This window comes from Myripristis murdjan, chromosome 1 (genome assembly GCF_902150065.1).
Source record: "Myripristis murdjan chromosome 1, fMyrMur1.1, whole genome shotgun sequence".
In the NCBI taxonomy this organism is placed as follows: domain Eukaryota; kingdom Metazoa; phylum Chordata; class Actinopteri; order Holocentriformes; family Holocentridae; genus Myripristis; species Myripristis murdjan.
This window is the reverse complement of record NC_043980.1, coordinates 36,720,994-36,738,682: the sequence shown is the minus strand read 5'-3', so window position 1 is coordinate 36,738,682 and position 17,689 is coordinate 36,720,994. Positions and strand designations below refer to the sequence as shown.

At 39.9% G+C, this 17,689-nt stretch overlaps 2 protein-coding genes across 2 annotated transcripts; both read right to left on the bottom strand.

The window, feature by feature from the left end:
- Nucleotides 1-3,907: 3,907 nt before the first annotated feature.
- On the bottom strand, nucleotides 3,908-8,729 carry LOC115366899 (ependymin-like). Its single transcript, XM_030062573.1, has 6 exons — nucleotides 8,609-8,729; nucleotides 7,501-7,535; nucleotides 6,320-6,454; nucleotides 5,452-5,635; nucleotides 4,514-4,601; nucleotides 3,908-4,087 (listed from the first exon to the last, which is right to left on the bottom strand). Exons 1-6 carry the CDS (start codon nucleotides 8,682-8,684, stop codon nucleotides 3,937-3,939), a joined length of 669 nt encoding a protein of 222 aa, XP_029918433.1. The 5' UTR covers nucleotides 8,685-8,729; the 3' UTR covers nucleotides 3,908-3,936.
- Nucleotides 8,730-12,581: 3,852 nt separating this feature from the next.
- LOC115362487 (ependymin-like) lies at nucleotides 12,582-17,316 on the bottom strand. Its single transcript, XM_030056439.1, has 6 exons — nucleotides 17,112-17,316; nucleotides 16,020-16,054; nucleotides 15,003-15,137; nucleotides 14,135-14,318; nucleotides 13,197-13,284; nucleotides 12,582-12,732 (listed from the first exon to the last, which is right to left on the bottom strand). Exons 1-6 carry the CDS (start codon nucleotides 17,185-17,187, stop codon nucleotides 12,582-12,584), a joined length of 669 nt encoding a protein of 222 aa, XP_029912299.1. The 5' UTR covers nucleotides 17,188-17,316.
- Between the last annotated feature and the right edge of the window lie 373 nt (nucleotides 17,317-17,689).

Here is a 17,689-nt window from a genome sequence, read left to right as displayed (position 1 = left end):
CCGCTGCAACAAGTCAGCTGGTGAAGTTTCTTCCCTCCTAGATATTCCACCATCAGCTGGAAGTGGGATTACTGCAAAGTGGAAGCGTTTAGGAACCACAGTGACTCAGCCACTAGGTGGCAGACCACGTAAAATTACAGAGCAGGGTCACTGAGCGCCGAGGCTCATAGTGCGTAAAAGTGTCCGACGCTCTGCTGACTCAATAACTGCAGAGCTCCAAACCTCCTCTGGCATCAACATCAGCACAGAAACTGTGTGCCAGGAGCTTCATGGCATGGGTTTCCATGGCCAAGCAGCCGCATGTAAGCTTCATATCACCAAGGACAATGCCAAGCGTCGGATGGAGCGGTGTAAAGCACACCACCACTGGACTGTGGAGTGGTGGGAACGTATTTTGTGGAGCGACTAATCATGCTTCTCTATCTGGCGGTCTGATGGACAGGTTGGGGTTTGGTGAATGCCAGGAAAACGTTACCTACCTGACTGCATTGTGCCGACTGTAAAGTTTGGTGGAGGAGGGATGACGCTATGGGGCTGTTTTTCTGGGCTTGGCCTCGGCCCCTCAGTTCCAGTGAAGGGAAATCTTAATGCTTCAGCTTACAAAGACATTTTGGTCAATTCTATGCTTCCAACTTTGTGGGAACAGTTTGGGGAAGGCCCTTTTCTTTTCCAGCATGACTCATCCCCAGAGCACAAAGCAGCTTCATAAAGGGATGGCTGGCTGAGTTTGATGTGGAAGAACTTGACTGGGCAGAGCCCTGACCTCAACCCCATCCAACACCTTTGGGATGATCAAGAATGGATATTCCAACCAGGCCCTCTCTTCCAACATCAGTTTCTGACCCCACAAAAGCTCTTCTGGATGAACGGGCAAAAATCCCTACAAACATACTCCAAAATCTTGTAGAAAGCCTCCCAGAAGAGTGGAAGCTCTTCAAGCTGCAAAGGAGGGACCGACTCCATATTCCATAATGCCTATGGATTTAGAATGGGATACCATGAAAGCACCTCTATGTGTAATGTGCAGGTGGCCCAATACTTCTGTCCATACAGTGTCAGTCTGTTTGCAACTGACCCCATGTCCATCTATTTGGGAAGCTATGAAAAAAAGCAGCCTTTTCCCTGCTTGTATTCATGATCCTGCCCTTTGGGCTGGAGATCACAGAGGAGTGTCAGAGCAACCAGACACTGAACATTTGCGGAGGAATAAAGTTTGACATTCACACCTTATTACTTACTAAATATTTGAAATGATGCTCACCCTGGTAAAACATGAAATCTTCAGGCCAGGTAATTTGTCTTCAGTAAGAGTAACTTTTGTAATAAAATTAAACATTAACATTGTGTGTGCCACTAGCAATATCCCTCAGGTTGGAAAAACTTGCTTCTTTTAAAGCTGTTATTATAAGATGCACATTATGGTCAAATAAGTCACTGTGCACTATCAGAGATGGCGTGTCCCTGCTTTTTCATACTGTGACATCTATTTTTTTCATCTTTATAATAGTAACATTATTTGGATTTTGCTTTGCTCTGGGGGAACTGGGGGAAAATATGTTACTCACATACTCTTAAAAGTGTCGTCAGCTTAGAATAAAAGAATCATCCTTTGAGTGGTTACGGTCAGAGCCTGAAGGCAACACATAGCTCAGTACTAACATTGTTTGACTGTCACTGAAATCAATTGCAAAAGCTCACACCACACTGTACGTAGAGGGGGAGCAGGGAGGGCGGAGGGAGCAGGGGTGTTTTAGCACAAACTGTCAAAACACACAACTTGATACACATTTACGCTCATTGCTTGATATTATTCGGTCGCGAATCACTGAAGCACGTGCAAGCCGACTCGAAAACCCATTACCAATACCGCACGTTCACCAGCAATTGCTGTTTCATTTCAAGTGCACGCCGCTGCCAAATGAGCTTCATGCTAAGTCAGCCCGTTGTGATGCTGTTGAAAATTTTAGGGACACAGAGTTTGAAGTTCGCCGCAACTTTTTCATTAACTGGCAGTCACGCACAAAATTAACAGATCGGCTAAACAGCCATGCGTCTTTCACATTTAAGCTCAGTTAAATCTGGTAAAATTTGAATTTGAATGTGGAATGGACTTTAACAATGCTATTTCCCTCTCCCACCAGGGAGTTTACACCCCCATTCCCATCCCTTCCTGCAGGCCTACGCCGCCGGCCCAGCATGCTTAGGTAATCATTAGACTGCTAATTGGCTAGACTAGCAAGGCTGTTATTGTTGTTAATGCTTCTGGAGTTTAAGTAGCCTCTCATTCCTTATCACACAGGACAGATGGGTAATTTTTTGATAATGAGCAAAGCAAGCCCCACCTGAACACCTTGCTTTTCATTAAGAGAGGATGACTCAAGGATGCCTGGAGAAAAAGGTGTGAAAACGCTCTAATGTCTTTCAGGCGGAATGAAATGCACTCAGTGTTGATAGGCTGTGGATTAGTGAGCCCTCACAAAAAGAACACACTGAGGTGTGATTCACCTGCCCACCTGTTTTTTCTTCTTTTTCTTTTTTTTTTGTAAGGATTCAACAATGCGTACATAGGAGGACACAGTTCTCGTGGATGGCTGCTCCTTTCATTTATGGGAATGTCTCGCACGTCAGCAAATCTCTGTTTCAACAACATGCTCAGGAATCTGTATCATCATTTCTGTCTATTGAAAGTGATTTAGTAGCTTTAGCTTGAGCAAAAGGGCACATAAGGCACATTCACTGTTGCAAGTAATTACATTTTTTTTTTATTACATTAGTGCAGCAGAATGCCATTGCTAATCGCCTTGAGGCACTGCAAACAATACCTGTAGGATTTACTGAGGAAACCTGCCAGTGTGGGAATGGCAGAGGACATTACTGAGGAATTAAAGCAATGCTGCTTCCATCTGCTGGAGGAAAATAAATACTGCAGTTTTTGAAAGGGAGTTTACAAAGGGAGGAAAGGCCAAAATTACACCAGGAGTTTCAGATCAAAATGGAATATTCACTCAAAGGAAATGTGACATCTGCTTCGGCAAAATCCCCACTAACATGAAGTTAAAACTCAAGGCTAAATTTGATCGGAGGAATTAGCTACCTTAAGCTCCTTAACTTAAAACATATCAGCGATTAAATACAATCTGTCAATTTTGAAGATAAAAAAAAAAAAATCTTGTGTGCTATTCTGTGTTGTATTTGCTGCCTTTATTGGCTGCGTCCTCTCATTATAAGTCACATTGCTGCTGTTTTGTGAGAGGTGCCTTATAACAAGCAGCACTCCATATATTTCAATGTATTTCATTTTAAGCACAAGTGTGAAACATTGCAGGAATACAAATGGTGGGATGGCTTTTAAAAGTCTCAATTCAAATAATGTAGAGTAAAATAGTTAGAGTGACCTAAAATGGAGATGTATGGTAACTGCAACTATTAATATATTAATAGTATATTAATAGAGTAGTATAATAGTATATTATTATAGTATAATAGAGTGCCACATGGGTGGGCTTTATCAGATAGGCAGGATTTTTAACGGCACAGAAATCCTGGAAAAGTCAATGAATTTGAAAATGTGTTTCCCGGGCCTAGAAATGTCTTGGAAACTGGTGAAATCCCTTAATTTTGGAAAAAAAATTCTTGGAAATGTTTTAATGATGGTAATCTTGACAAATGGAGCTAGAACCTGAGAAGTAATTTATGCATTTTTTATTATTTATTTATTTATTTATTTATTATTTAAAAAAAGAGTAGAAACTCTGGCTAGGGTTAAGTAAAATGTGGATCACAGAAAAAAAAATATAAAAGTATATTTAATTTTTGTCCAAAGAAGCACGCCCAGCCAAGTCTGCTGACTGAATTTTATTCTGAAAACAAAGCAGCTCCTTTGCTTTGAAGGTGCTGGTGTTGGCAGTCAGCTGGGTTGGGAGACACTCAAGGTTGTTACTCCTCCTTGGCGGACTGCTTGGCCAGAGACTCCAAAGCCGTGAAGAAAGTGTCTGCTTTCTCCGTCTCCTCCAGCTGAGACTTGCCACAGAAGAAAGGAGGAATGAAGTCCATGGGGTCTGTGGTGCCCAGTACCCAGTTGAAGGTGCTAAAACAGGAGGTACCATTTGTTTGGTGGGGGGGGAAGACTCAACATCACATTGCAGGTTATCAATCACAAAAAAACTTACAGTACAGAGACACACTTCAAATTTCTGAAGCTTCACACTACTCAGTGACAGACATCATACAACACCACCTCACATGCGGACAAACACTGCAAGATGTGCTACAGAGCTGACTGGAGAGTTGGTGGTCCAGCTATAATGTTGAATTCGGCTTTGGGTGTGGCAGGGCCTTCCAAACTGTACGTGTCACATTAATTCTTAAGGTGTTAACTGAAAAAAAAAAACAGCTTAATGGTGTTTTTTTAAGCCAAGAACATGGACTTCTCTTTAAGTGTCAAGAGGAGGTGCAGGACATGGCACATGATGTCCAGTAGACTGAGCTACTCTTCCCTGATGGGGCCACTGACCTGATGGTGTTCCATCCAGACTCTGGTGTGAAGGCCATGAGGGTGGTGGGGAAGCAGCCAACCTCAGTGAACACATGCATGTACATTCCTGAAAACACAAAACAACTTGGTGCACAAAAAAATCAAAGCATCTGACAAGGCTCGATACACATTTATTAACACTTTTATATATTTAATATATACATCTAAGTTTCTCATTAAGTTCCAAAACCTTTCATGTAGCTGATTAGTAGATAGGTAACATAAAACATCAGTATACATCCAAGTCAGTGAGTGGTGTAGTCATTTTTGGCCTAATTATCCAAAAATGCATAATCCATTGCTGGATTTTCTTTTAATCTCAGGCAGGTGGCAGCCTGGAGGAGATCTTGTGTTTGGTCATCTGTATCAGTTCATTTATGTATTTGCCCGCAGCTAATCTTGCATATTACTGGGCCTATCAGCGTAACATTTTTTTGTGCACAGTTCTCAGCTTCTCAGGCACCAGAGAAGTGGAGATACGCAGGCAGTGCCTCTGCATTTTCCCTTTTCCCAGTAGCTGAAAAAAGGTGTCACAGCTTGTCCATTAAAAACCTTCTCCATCACCTACAATGTGTATCAAGCCCAGTTTTTGGGATTAAGGGTGGATGTTTCAGTTTGTCGCTCTGGGTGGTTCAAAACTTTATGGTCAGTGAATGAATTTAGAACAGGGATAAAATTTGAGCTGGATTATGTGTGTTTTTAATAGGCAACATACCCTCCAATAGAAAGTAAGCATTCACTTAGACTATTATATAATGATAATTCCTCTGTTGGACTTTCTAATGATGACTAGGTGTGTGTAGCAAAGTTTACATTGCTCAGACTTCCTTTCGCAGCATCTTTGATTTGTTAGAATTGTAATTTTTCATTTTAGCACCCCATTAGGCTGACTGATGAATATGTTCTTCCCCTCTTACCGTTAGGTGGAAGAGCTCCATACCAAGTGTTGACTGCCACACCCATTCCCCAGGAAGACGAGGAGCCTATGACCACTTGACCCATATGATTAGCATCAGCGGGGACCTGCATGGGAATGAAGCTGGCATCCAGCTTCTTCTTCTGGCAAAAGAATCTGCTCCAGTCAATCTCATAGTAGATGTTCTGCAGGGACGGAGAAAGGAAGTGAGTCTATACCTTGTAACACTCATTCTTTACATATGTTTAACTCTTAAAGTTAAACATATGTAAACATATGGTGTTTACAGTGTGAATGTACAGTGACTTGATTTCTGTTGACTTTTACTGTGCTGTTAGCATGTATTTTATTGTCTCTGTGTATGTCTGTAGAGGATTTTGCAACTGCTGTAACATAATCTGGATTTCTGCAATGATCTGCAATTCTGAACAAATTCTTTGCATGTTTGTTCTAAATTATGCACATCATTCATGATTACTGGACATTAATTGCAGTGTAAAGAGTGGAATTACAGGTGATGAAAGAAAACAGGGAGACAAAACAGCGCATGAAGTGAAATTTGAATGAACCAAAGAGTTTGGCAAGGTGATTTCCTGGTTCACTACAACTAAGAAACTGTCAGCTTTAAGAGAAGTGATATCAAACTGGGAATTCTTACATTGTAAGGGTGCAAATATTTTGTTCGTTCGTTTGTTTGTTTCAACCTGCGCAGACTACCAGATAGATCATGAGAATTGTATAGGACAGCTCCAGCAGTGTCACATATACTGTCCATCCACAGTAAAGTCCACCCACCAAGAGGGTTTTCAGACTAAAACGAATCAGCGCTTGCAAAACCTGTTGATTATGGTTTGTGTTTAGCACAGTACCTGCTTGAAAAGCATCAGCTGGTCCACAGTGAAAGTCTGATTGCCAGCCATCCCAAAGTTTCTGACACGCATCCTCTCACCAAAAGCGTCATAGTTGATCTTTCCGGTGGACATGACAGCACCATTGGCACCCATCTGAGAGAGAGAGAGAGAGAGAGAGAGAGAGAGGACAATGAAGAGAGAGGAGGGAATGGATCACACACAATGTGGGAGCAACAGAGATAGAACAAGAAGAAAGAGCAGGAGTGTTGCTAGAATTAAAGGACTTCCATCCCTAGAAATCAGGTTCAAAAAGATGCAACAAAATTTTGTGAAATCTCTGAGCCCTTCTCCCCTTTCAATCCTATTCTCAATGATATAACTTTCCTCTTATGGACAATAATCAAAATGTCTGTCCTGAGCTGCTGAGAATTAGAAAACAGAGGGACAAATTCCAGCTGCCAGATGAGGAAAAACATCTGCAGCGGCGGGTAGTTTTTATTTTTTAGTTCACCAGTCATGGTGGCGGGTAAAATGAACAGTGTGCATCTCTGTGGCGACACAAAGCCAGCTGGAAGCTGCAAAAACAGAAAATAATGAAAGCAAGGACAAAACACCAAAGACAGGAAGAGTGTTGACTGAAAAGTGGCATAAGGATGAGAGAACAAAACACGATAATGTGTTGTTTGCTTTGCCAAATTTATGCCTCATATAAGGGCCAGTTACAGTCATTTGTCATGGGGACAAAAAAAACTCATAACTGGCAGCACCAAACCCAAGCTGAGACACATCAGCCAATTTACTACTTAACAACTTAATTAGCAAAAAAGTACCAGAACGTTAGATGTATATATATATAAAAATGTAATAATGATAATAGTAGTAGTAATAACAAAATAATACAAATAATAAAAAACATATATATATACAGATACATACATACATACATATAGATAGACAGATAGAATTGTAATTAAATTCTATTCTAATTCTATCTATCTATCTATCTATCTATCTATCTATCTATCTATCTATCTATCTATCTATCTATCTATGTGTGGGCACAAAAATGAGGTGCAGTGTGGTAACATTTTCAAATCATTGCGCAGGACACAGCGTCTCTGGGAGGCAGAGTGACGAGTGAAGGAGAGAGAGTGTGAGGGAGGGAGGTTTTGGAAGTTGTGCTGTAGGACGATACTCACGTACGAGAAGCCTCCGCTCATCAGAGGTGGGACAACTGTGGAGCAGAAGGTAGAAATCATCACCGTACGCCTTTAATAAGTCATACAAATGATCTTAATCTATGTAATGAGATACTGATCGTTTGAGAAAAAAAGCAGCTATGACAAAATAACAAACTATGCTATATTGTAAGCATATACTGTCAGCATATGGTTAGGACACACACACACACACACACACACACACACACACACACACACACACACACACAACCTTACACAATTTTAACTTTTTTTTTTTTTTTTACAGTGGTTAAACTAAACAATTCAACTAAATGATCAAAACTTTCATTTCCCTCAAACTGCTGAAAGTTTGAATGGAAATGTATTGTATCCTATTGCATTAGACCTAGTGTACTGTATTATTGTGCCCTTTGATATTTTCGTTTGTGTTGAGTGCTACACTGCTGAGATACAATACTTGAACACTGGCAAAATAGTTTCAGATGAATAAGGTTAAAACCTAATAGTAAATAATCCCTCATGCCTTTTTTCTTTCTTATTTGCATTTTAAACATTTAGTTTATAATGAAAACAGAACAATTCCTGATTTTGCTGAGGACCGCCTGGACGGCGCTCAAAGCCTCCTCGGGGCCCCGGGATCCCACTTTAAATCCACTGCCCTATAAAATTCAGCTCCAACTTTGATTTTTCCCCAATACACTGAACATCCAGCCTCAGACACAATTTGCAAACTAAAACATCAACCCAGATAACCGTTTGGAAACAGCAGCAAACTGATTGGATTTCTCTCAAAAACATACACCGCAAATTGGCAAGAAATGACATGAAAATTACATAGAAATTGTGAAAAGTGACAGAAAAATGACCAGAGAGTGACCAACAAACTACATTTCTGATCATGTTAAACATATTTTAAAAATTACACAAAAATGATTATGAAATGACCACAAACTAGTTACTAACACCAGTAACACCATGTCCAGTCAAACTCTTGATTATATATTGCTCATCAATATTGTCTACAACATGGTCAGTGAATGCTACTATGATAGAGCCACTGCACAGTAAAATATGTGGCGTTGGTGGCCCTGGGCCCGGCACTCACCACAGGGCTTGGGCTTCTGGGCGGCAGCTGCCACCAGCAGCAGGCTGAGGCAGCACAGGAAGCTGACGACGTTCATGTTGACCAGCACAAACTTTTGCGTCCAGACTCGGAGAAGCTGAGAGTGCTCGGACCTCAGGGAATCACACACTCCTCTTTATGTAGCTGCTCCCAACGGGCCCCTGGGCGCTGTCACAACTTCAGTGGGAAAGCTGATATGACATACAAATGGTGGTAAGGTTATGCAACCAGTCACGTTTTCAACCTGTTGGAGCTGCAGGCTCATCACACAGGAGCCTTGTGATGTCATTTCATCCTCAAGAAGGCACTCAGCAGGCTGCATGGTATGTTCTTTCTGCCTTTCCTTAAATATTTCTTATAAAGTAGTGTCTGGGTCTAGGAAGAATGTCAACAGTGTTACTCGAATACCATTAAATTATGTTTAATAATAAATTACTTAATTATTGCTGTAATAGTTTAAGAAATCCTTCTCAAAAATGCCATGTGGTATTTGGTTGGAGGCAGTCATGTTGATTTAATGCCTGAAAACAACAATAATGTCAACTATGTTACCCATCAACTATGTTACCCTAGAAAGGTAACTGAGTTGACTAAGGGTTACATACTGCAGTTGACACTTGACACCATATGTTCTTGTAGTTTTCAGGAGTTAATTTTAAAATAAATTCTAATAATCTTTAACATATAATAAGAAATCAACACACTTTTGTTTAACCTTTTAAGACTTCAGACTGTTCTATTGAAATTAATGAACATTTTCTATAAATGCAGCTAATAAAATTACTAGTGTTCCACTACAAACTAGTCTGGTTGGTGTATGTTTTTGATGTCACAATGATTCCAAATGGTCTTAAATAAATCTAGTAAGAGTTGGAATATGCAGTATTGCTAACATAAAAGCAGTATAATATTAATCATTTACATTATGGTTATGTTTCATCATATTTTTTTTTTATGTCCAGTCAACTCTGTTACTTTAGTCAACTATGATACCACACTGTCAACTAAGTTGCCATTATGTAATACGTGATAAAAAAACAAACAAACATTTAATTGTTTCCTAAAACCAAAGTAAATAAGTAGAAACTTTGTGGCTGAGAAGTATGTCATGCTGTATACTTTTTTCAACAAAATTACCTTGGATTTCAAAAGTTTTTGAAGAAAATATGTAGACCATTGATTGCATTCTGTGAAATTGGGGGTTTAAAAGCAAAAAAAAAAAAAGTTTAATTTCTTTTTCAATTGGCAATTAAAATTTAAAATATTGGTAAATGGACACATATTCTACCAGGAATAGTGGTTGTTTTAATATCTGGCATTTATCCAAAGTTACAATTTGACAGTTTTTGTCTGTAACATAGTTGACGAAATACTCAATTAATATCTCCTTTTATTTAATAAATATCTGAAATCAATAATGCTGGAGCTTGCCAGTTACTAAAAATATATCATTTAAACACTTCATTGTCAGGGAAAAATATTTATATTGGAAAACATTAACATTTTTTTTTTTTCAAAAATTCTGAAACTCAAAATGTTCCAAAATTATAGAATGACCCTAATAGTGGTAAATGATTACTCAGCACCCCTACCAGTAGTTGCTGTTGTCAGTACAACTACAATCACAAGTACTACTACCACTAATGAGAAATGTTTTAGTATAACAATTAAATTGTGCTGGAAAAGTGTATTGCTTTTCAGTCAGAAAAGTAAATAATGTCTACTGTAATTTCATTGAAAACATCAAACATGACAAATGATGATTATGTTGTTTGTACACACTGCCCTGCACCCTACTGGCCACGAGGGTCAGATGAGTTAATCCCATTAGTGAGTGAGGGGTGGAGGGAGTTACCTTCAAGATCCATGAAAGTCACTTTGCATCTAAAAAAGGGTTTTGTAAGAGATATTAACCTGAATTACACAACAGGAATGGAAACAACTGCAGCTCAGTATTAATAATAACCATAAGAGCAGGTCAGGTCATGTTCAAGTGCTTCCTCTGTATCGGGAGACTACAGGTGCAGTGCATCAAGAATACCAAACATCATATAACTCCCAGTACACCTATTTCCTCTTTGATCAGACAGTTGAAGCAAATTTGAATTGAGTACTTTATTGATCCTGTGAAGGAAATTGTTTTTGTTTTGCAATCTGCAATTATGGAAGCAACCACAGACATAATGACTTGCATGAAACAATAACAAATCAAGTCCTGAGACCACAGGCGCTATACTTCTGTGCAGACAGGAGGAGAAGAATTCATTGGCGTTGGGGCTGACGGAAAACGCTTTAGCAGTAACTATAAGGACAAAATACGCCAGAGCTCTTACAGAAGGGGATGGTACATTGTTTGGTAGCAACTGATCAAGTATAATTTTGGAAACATTTTGGATATGCCATTAGTCACTTCTTTCAGATCTTTTCCTTTTGCTGTTTTGGTCCAAAATCAAAGTCACTTGGGCCTACTCAGCATTTTTATACATCCCACAGAGCATTACAGGATGTTAATTGGTTAATTGTATCATGCAATCTTCACTCATCTGCATGTACTGGCTGTGTCCAAAACCCAAGGCAGCAGCATTTATACTCAGTGTGAAATACAGATACAGATATGGATGGAGTTCTCTGTCCGTACTGTGCGTTTGTGACCCGGCCCAAAGGGTGGACACAAACAAATTAAGGTTCAGAGAGAGCGGAGAGACGTGTATTCAGTTCACAATTAGAATTTTATTGTAAGAGAGAAGGAAACAACTTCAATTGGGTGGGTCGGTGAAATAGACCAAAGAAACCACAGTCAAAGAATTTTATTTAACACCAGCTAAAAGACAATATCAACTGCGAGATAAGGCATCTGCCCTAAAAACTACAGGGGAGAAGAAAAAGGGGCAGTGGGTCTCCTGCGGGGAGGTTCAATTGCAGCCCAGGGTACACTGCACGCCACATGGTCCTAAGAATAAATTAAAAAAAAAAAAAGAAAACAGACACCACCAAGTGACCACCACCATCAAATCATAAACCACAATCACACGGCAAGCCAGAGGGGCCCAAGTGCTCCCCGCAGGTCTCCACACTGCCTGGAAAACAAAGCAAAAACTACAATAAAAGTCAGTTGATAATACACTAGTTAAAAAGACGTCTTCCAATCCAAAACGGTACAAAATTCAACATTGACAGTCCCGGAACAGTCTTCAGGGTCGCAGGTACAGTTTCACAATTCACTACAATCTTGCTGGAAACACAAGAAGACCCTCCAACATTAATCCCGGCAAAACAGTGTTGGATTTCATCTGATAGTTTTACTGTTTCGTGTTTGGACATGAAAACAGATGGGTGGGTTTTTAACGGCACAGAAAGCCTGGAAAAGTCAATGAATTTGAAAATGTGTTTCCCAGGCCTAGAAATGTCTTGGAAACTGGTGAAATATCCCTTAATTTTGAAAAAAAAAAAAAAAAAAAAAAAATCTTGGAAATGTTTAATGATGATTGTAAACTTGACAAGTGGAGCTAGAACCTGAGAAGTAATTAATGCATTTTTTATTATTATTTATTTTTGTGCTCTTGTGTTTTTCTAGGAAAACAACCAGTCCAGAGACATGCTGGTTGCTATGAGACAGATTTTATTTGTCTTTTGGTTTCACCCCTAAGTTGTAAAGGTTACTTTACTCTTTATTTCTCAGAAAACCAGCCATAAAAATTTGGTGTGTAGTTATGGAAAACTCATGAAAAAAGTTTTGGAAGTTAATCGGGAAAAAAGAGTAGAAACTCTGGCTAGGGTTAAGTAAAATGTGGATCACAGAAAAAAAATAAATAAAAGTATATTTAGTTATTGTCCAAAGAAGCACGCCCAGCCTGAATGAATTGCTGAATGAATTTTATTCTGAAAACAAAGCAGCTCCTTTGCTTTGAAGGTGCTGGTGTTGGCAGTCAGCTGGGTTGGGAGACACTCAAGGTTGTTACTGCTTGCTGGCGGACTGCTTGGCCAGAGACTCCAAAGCCGTGAAGAAAGTGTCTGGTTTCTCCGTCTCGTCCAGCTGAGACTTGCCACAGAAGAAAGGAGGAAGGAAGTCCATGGGATCTGTGGTGCCCAGTACCCAGTTGTAGGTGCTGAAACGGGAAGTACCATTTGTTTGGTGGGGGGTGAAGACTCAACACCACAATCCAGGTTATCAATCACAAAAAAACTTACAGGAATTCATCCTGTTATTGGCACAGAGACACACTTTGAATTTCTGAAGCTTCACACTACTCAGTGACAGACATCATACAACACCACCTCACATGCGGACAAACACTGCAAGATGTGCTACAGAGCTGACTGGAGAGTTGGTGGTCCAGCTATAATGTTGAATTCGGCTTTGGGTGTGGCAGGGCCTTCCAAACTGTACGTGTCGCATTAATTCTTAAGGTATTAACTGAAATAAAAAACAGCTTAATGGTGTTTTTTTTTTTTAAGCCAAGAACATGGACTTCTCTTTAAGTGTCAAGAGGAGGCGCAGGACATGGCACATGATGTCCAGTAGACTGTACATGCCACACATGAGCTACTCTTCCTTGATGTGGCCACTGACCTGATGGTGTTCCATCCAGACTCTGGTGTGAAGGCCATGAGGGTGGTGGGGAAGCAGCCAACCTCAGTGAACACATGCATGTACATGCCTGAAAACACAAAACAACTTGGTGCACAAAAAAATCAAAGCATCCGACAATGCTGGATACACTTTTATTAACACTTTCATATACTTAATATATACATCTAAGTTTCTCATTAAGTTCCAAAACCTTTCATGTAGCTGATTAGTAGATAGGTAACATAAAACATCAGTATACATCGAAGTCAGTGAGTGGTGTAGTCATTTTTGGCCTAATTATCCAAAAATACATAATCCATTGCTGGATTTTCTTTTAATCTCAGGCTTGTGGCAGCCTGGAGGAGATCTTGTGTTTGGTCGTCTGTATCAGTTCATTTATGTATTTGCCCGCAGCTAATCTTGCATATTACTGGGCCTATCAGCGTAACATTTTTTTGTGCACAGTTCTCAGCTTCTCAGGCACCAGAGAAGTGGAGATACGCAGGCAGTGCCTCTGCATTTTCCCTTTTCCCAGTAGCTGAAAAAAGGTGTCGCAGCTTGTCCATTAAAAACCTTCTCCATCACCTACAATGTGTATCAAGCCCAGTTTTTGGGAACAAGGGTGGATGTTTCAGTTTGTCGCTCTGGGTGGTTCAAAACTTTATGGTCAGTGAATGAATTTAGAACAGGGATTAAATTTGAGCTGGATTATGTGCGTTTTTAATAGGCAACATACCCTCCAATAGAAAGTAAGCATTCACCTAGACTATTATATAATGATAATTCCTCTGTCGGGCTTTCTAATGATGACTAGGTGTGTGTAGCAAAGTTTACATTGCTCAGACTTCCTTTCGCAGCATCTTTGATTTGTTAGAATTGTAATTTTTCATTTTAGCACCCCATTAGGCTGACTGATGAATCTGTTCTTCCCCTCTTACCGTTAGGTGGAAGAGCTCCATACCAAGTGTTAACTGCCACACCCATTCCCCAGGAAGACGAGGAGCCTATGACCACTTGACCCATATGATTAGCATCAGCGGGGACCTGCATGGGAATGAAGCTGGCATCCAGCTTCTTCTTCTGGCAAGAGAATCTGCTCCAGTCAATCTCATAGTAGACTTTCTGCAGGGACGGAAAAAGGAAGTGAGTCTATACCTTGTAACACTCATTCTTTACATATGTTTAACTCTTAAAGTTAAACATATGTAAACATATGGTGTTTACAGTGTGAATGTACAGTGACTTGATTTCTGTTGACTTTTACTGTGCTGTTAGCATGTATGTTATTGTCTCTGTGTATATCTGTAGAGGATTTTGCAACTGCTGTAACATAATCTGGATTTCTGCAATGATCTGCAATTCTGAACAAATTCTTTGCATGTTTGTTCTAAATTATGCACATCATTCATGATTACTGGACATTAATTGCAGTTTAAAGAGTGGAATTACAGGTGATGAAAGAAAACAGGGAGACAAAACAGCACATGAAGTGAAATTTGAATGAACCAAAGAGTTTGGCAAGGTGAGTTCCTGGTTCACTACAACTAAGAAACTGTCAGCTTTAAGAGAAGTGATATCAAACTGGGAATTCTTACATTATAAGGGTGCAAATATTTTGTTCGTTTGTTTGTTTGTTTTAACCTGCGCAGACTACCAGATAGATCATGAGAATCGTATAGGGCAGCTCCAGCAGTGTCACATATACTGTCCATCCACAGTAAAGTCCACCTAACCAGAGGGTTTTCAGACTAAAACGAATCAGCGCTTGCAAAACCTGTTGATTATGGTTTGTGTTTAGTACAGTACCTGCTTGAAAAGCATCAGCTGGTCCACAGTGAAAGTCTGATTGCCAGCCATCCCAAAGTTTCTGACACGCATCCTCTCACCAAAAGCGTCATAGTTGATCTTTCCGGTGGACATGACGGCACCATTGGCACCCATCTGAGAGAGAGAGAGAGAGAGAGAGAGAGAGAGGACAATGAAGAGAGAGGAGGGAATGGATCACACACAATGTGGGAGCAACAGAGATAGAACAAGAAGAAAGAGCAGGAGTGTTGCTAGAATTAAAGGACTTCCATCCCTAGAAATCAGGTTCAAAAAGATGCAACAAAATTTTGTGAAATCTGTGAGCCCTTCTCCCCTTTCAATCCTATTCTCAATGATATAACTTTCCTCTTATAGACAATATATCTCTTTGGCGACACAAAGCCAGCTGAAAGCTGCAAAAACAGAAAATAATGAAAGCAAGGACAAAACACCAAAGACAAGAAGAGTGTTGACTGAAAAGTGGCATAAGGATGAGAGAACAAAACACGATAATGTGTTGTTTGCTTTGCCAAATTTATGCCTCATATAAGGGCCAGTTACAGTCATTTGTCATGGGGACAAAAAAAACTCATAACTGGAAGCACCAAACCCAAGCTGAGACACCTCAGCCAATTTACTACTTAACAACTTAATTAGCAAAAAAGTACCAGAACGTTAGATATATATATATATATATATATAAATGTAATAATGATAATAGTAGTAGTAATAACAAAATAATACAAATAATAAAAAACATATATATATATACAGATACATACATACATACATATAGATAGACAGATAGAATTGTAATTAAATTCTATTCTAATTCTATCTATCTATCTATCTATCTATCTATCTATCTATGTGTGGGCACAAAAATGAGGTGCAGTGTGGTAACATTTTCAAATCATTGCGCAGGACACAGCGTCTCTGGGAGGCAGAGTGACGAGTGAAGGAGAGAGAGTGTGAGGGAGGGAGGTTTTGGAAGTTGTGCCGTAGGACGATACTCACGTACGAGAAGCCTCCGCTCATCAGAGGTGGGACAACTGTGGAGCAGAAGGTAGAAATCATCACCGCACGCCTTTAATAAGTCATACAAATGATCTTAATCTATGTAATGAGATACTGATCGTTTGAGAAAAAAGCAGCTATGACAAAATAACAAACTATACTATATTGTAAGCATATACTGTCAGCATATGGTTAGGAGACACACACACACACACACAACCTTACACAATTCAGTAAGTCAGGATTTAACTTTTTTTTTTTTTTTTTTTTACAGTGGTTAAACTAAACAATTCAACTAAATGATCAAAACTTTAATTTCCCTCAAACTGCTGAAAGTTTGAATGGAAATATATTGTATCCTATTACATTAGACCTAGTGTACTGTATTATTGTGCCCTTTGATATTTTCGTTTGTGTTGAGTGCTACACTGCTGAGATACAATACTTGAACACTGGCAAAATAGTTTCAGATGAATAAGGTTAAAACCTAATAGTAAATAATCCCTCATGCCTTTTTTCTTTCTTATTTGCATTTTAAACATTTAGTTTATAATGAAAACAGAACAATTCCTGATTTTGCTGAGGACCGCCTGGACGGCGCTCAAAGCCTCCTCGGGGCCCCGGGATCCCACTTTAAATCCACTGCCCTATAAAATTCAGCTCCAACTTTGATTTTTTCCCAATACACTGAACGTCCCGCCTCAGACACAATTTGCAAACTAAAATATCAACCCAGATAACTGTTTGGAAACAGCAGCAAACTGATTGGATTTCTCTCAAAACATACACTGCAAATTGGCAAGAAATGACATGAAAATTAGATAGCAATTGTGAAAAGTGACAGAAAAATGACCAGAGAGTGACCAACAAACTACATTTCTGATCATGTTAAACATATTTTAAAAATGACACGAAAATGATTATGAAATGACCACAAACTAGTTACTAACACCAGTAACACCATGTCCAGTCAAACTGTTGATTATATATTGCTCATCAATATTGTCTACAACATGGTCAGTGAATGCTACTATGATAGAGCCACTGCACAGTAAAATATGTGGCGTTGGTGGTCCTGGGCCCGGCACTCACCACAGGGCTTGGGCTTCTGGGCGGCAGCTGCCACCAGCAGCAGGCTGAGGCAGCACAGGAGGCTGACGACGTTCATGTTGACCAGCACAAACTTTTGCGTCCAGACTCGGAGAAGCTGAGAGTGCTTGGACCTCAGGGAATCACACACTCCTCTTTATGTAGCTGCTCCCAACGGGCCCCTGGGCGCTGTCACCACTTCAGTGGGAAAGCTGATATGACATACAAATGGTGGCAAGGTTATGCAACCACTCACGTTTTCAACCTGTTGGAGCTGCAGGCTCATCACACAGGAGCTGAAGCCGGTGCCTCCTCACTTTGGGCTTGAGTTCATGGTACTGTGTAGATGTTATTTATGTTGTCTTTATACTGAACCTAGTATGAGAATAATTCATAATGCAGAGCTGCCAACTTTTCAAAAAACCTTGGAGTGAGATTTCATGGAGCGCGGGGGGGTGGGGGGGGGCAGAGTCTCCATTCATGTTGATAAATTACGAAAAACAGCAGCAGTCCGATTGGTTTGACAATTGACACAATGCTTTTTCCTCCACAAGACGGTCAATATGGATGTTTACTTTGTG

What these genes read in the sequence shown, in the direction of transcription:
- LOC115366899 (XM_030062573.1), bottom strand. Translation starts at nt 8,684, where the DNA reads ATGAACGTCGTCAGCTTCCTGTGCTGCCTCAGCCTGCTGCTGGTGGCA. An exon ending in CCAGAAGCCCAAGCCCTGTG is followed by an intron (nt 7,536 to 8,608) that starts GTGAGTGCCGGG and finishes TCTGCTCCACAG; the next exon opens with TTGTCCCACCTCTGATGAGC. An exon ending in AGCTGATGCTTTTCAAGCAG is followed by an intron (nt 5,636 to 6,319) that starts GTACTGTGCTAA and finishes CCGTCCCTGCAG; the next exon opens with AACATCTACTATGAGATTGA.
- LOC115362487 (XM_030056439.1), bottom strand. Translation starts at nt 17,187, where the DNA reads ATGAACGTCGTCAGCCTCCTGTGCTGCCTCAGCCTGCTGCTGGTGGCA. An exon ending in TGAGCGGAGGCTTCTCGTAC is followed by an intron (nt 15,138 to 16,019) that starts GTGAGTATCGTC and finishes TCTCTCTCTCAG; the next exon opens with ATGGGTGCCAATGGTGCCGT. An exon ending in AGCTGATGCTTTTCAAGCAG is followed by an intron (nt 14,319 to 15,002) that starts GTACTGTACTAA and finishes CCGTCCCTGCAG; the next exon opens with AAAGTCTACTATGAGATTGA.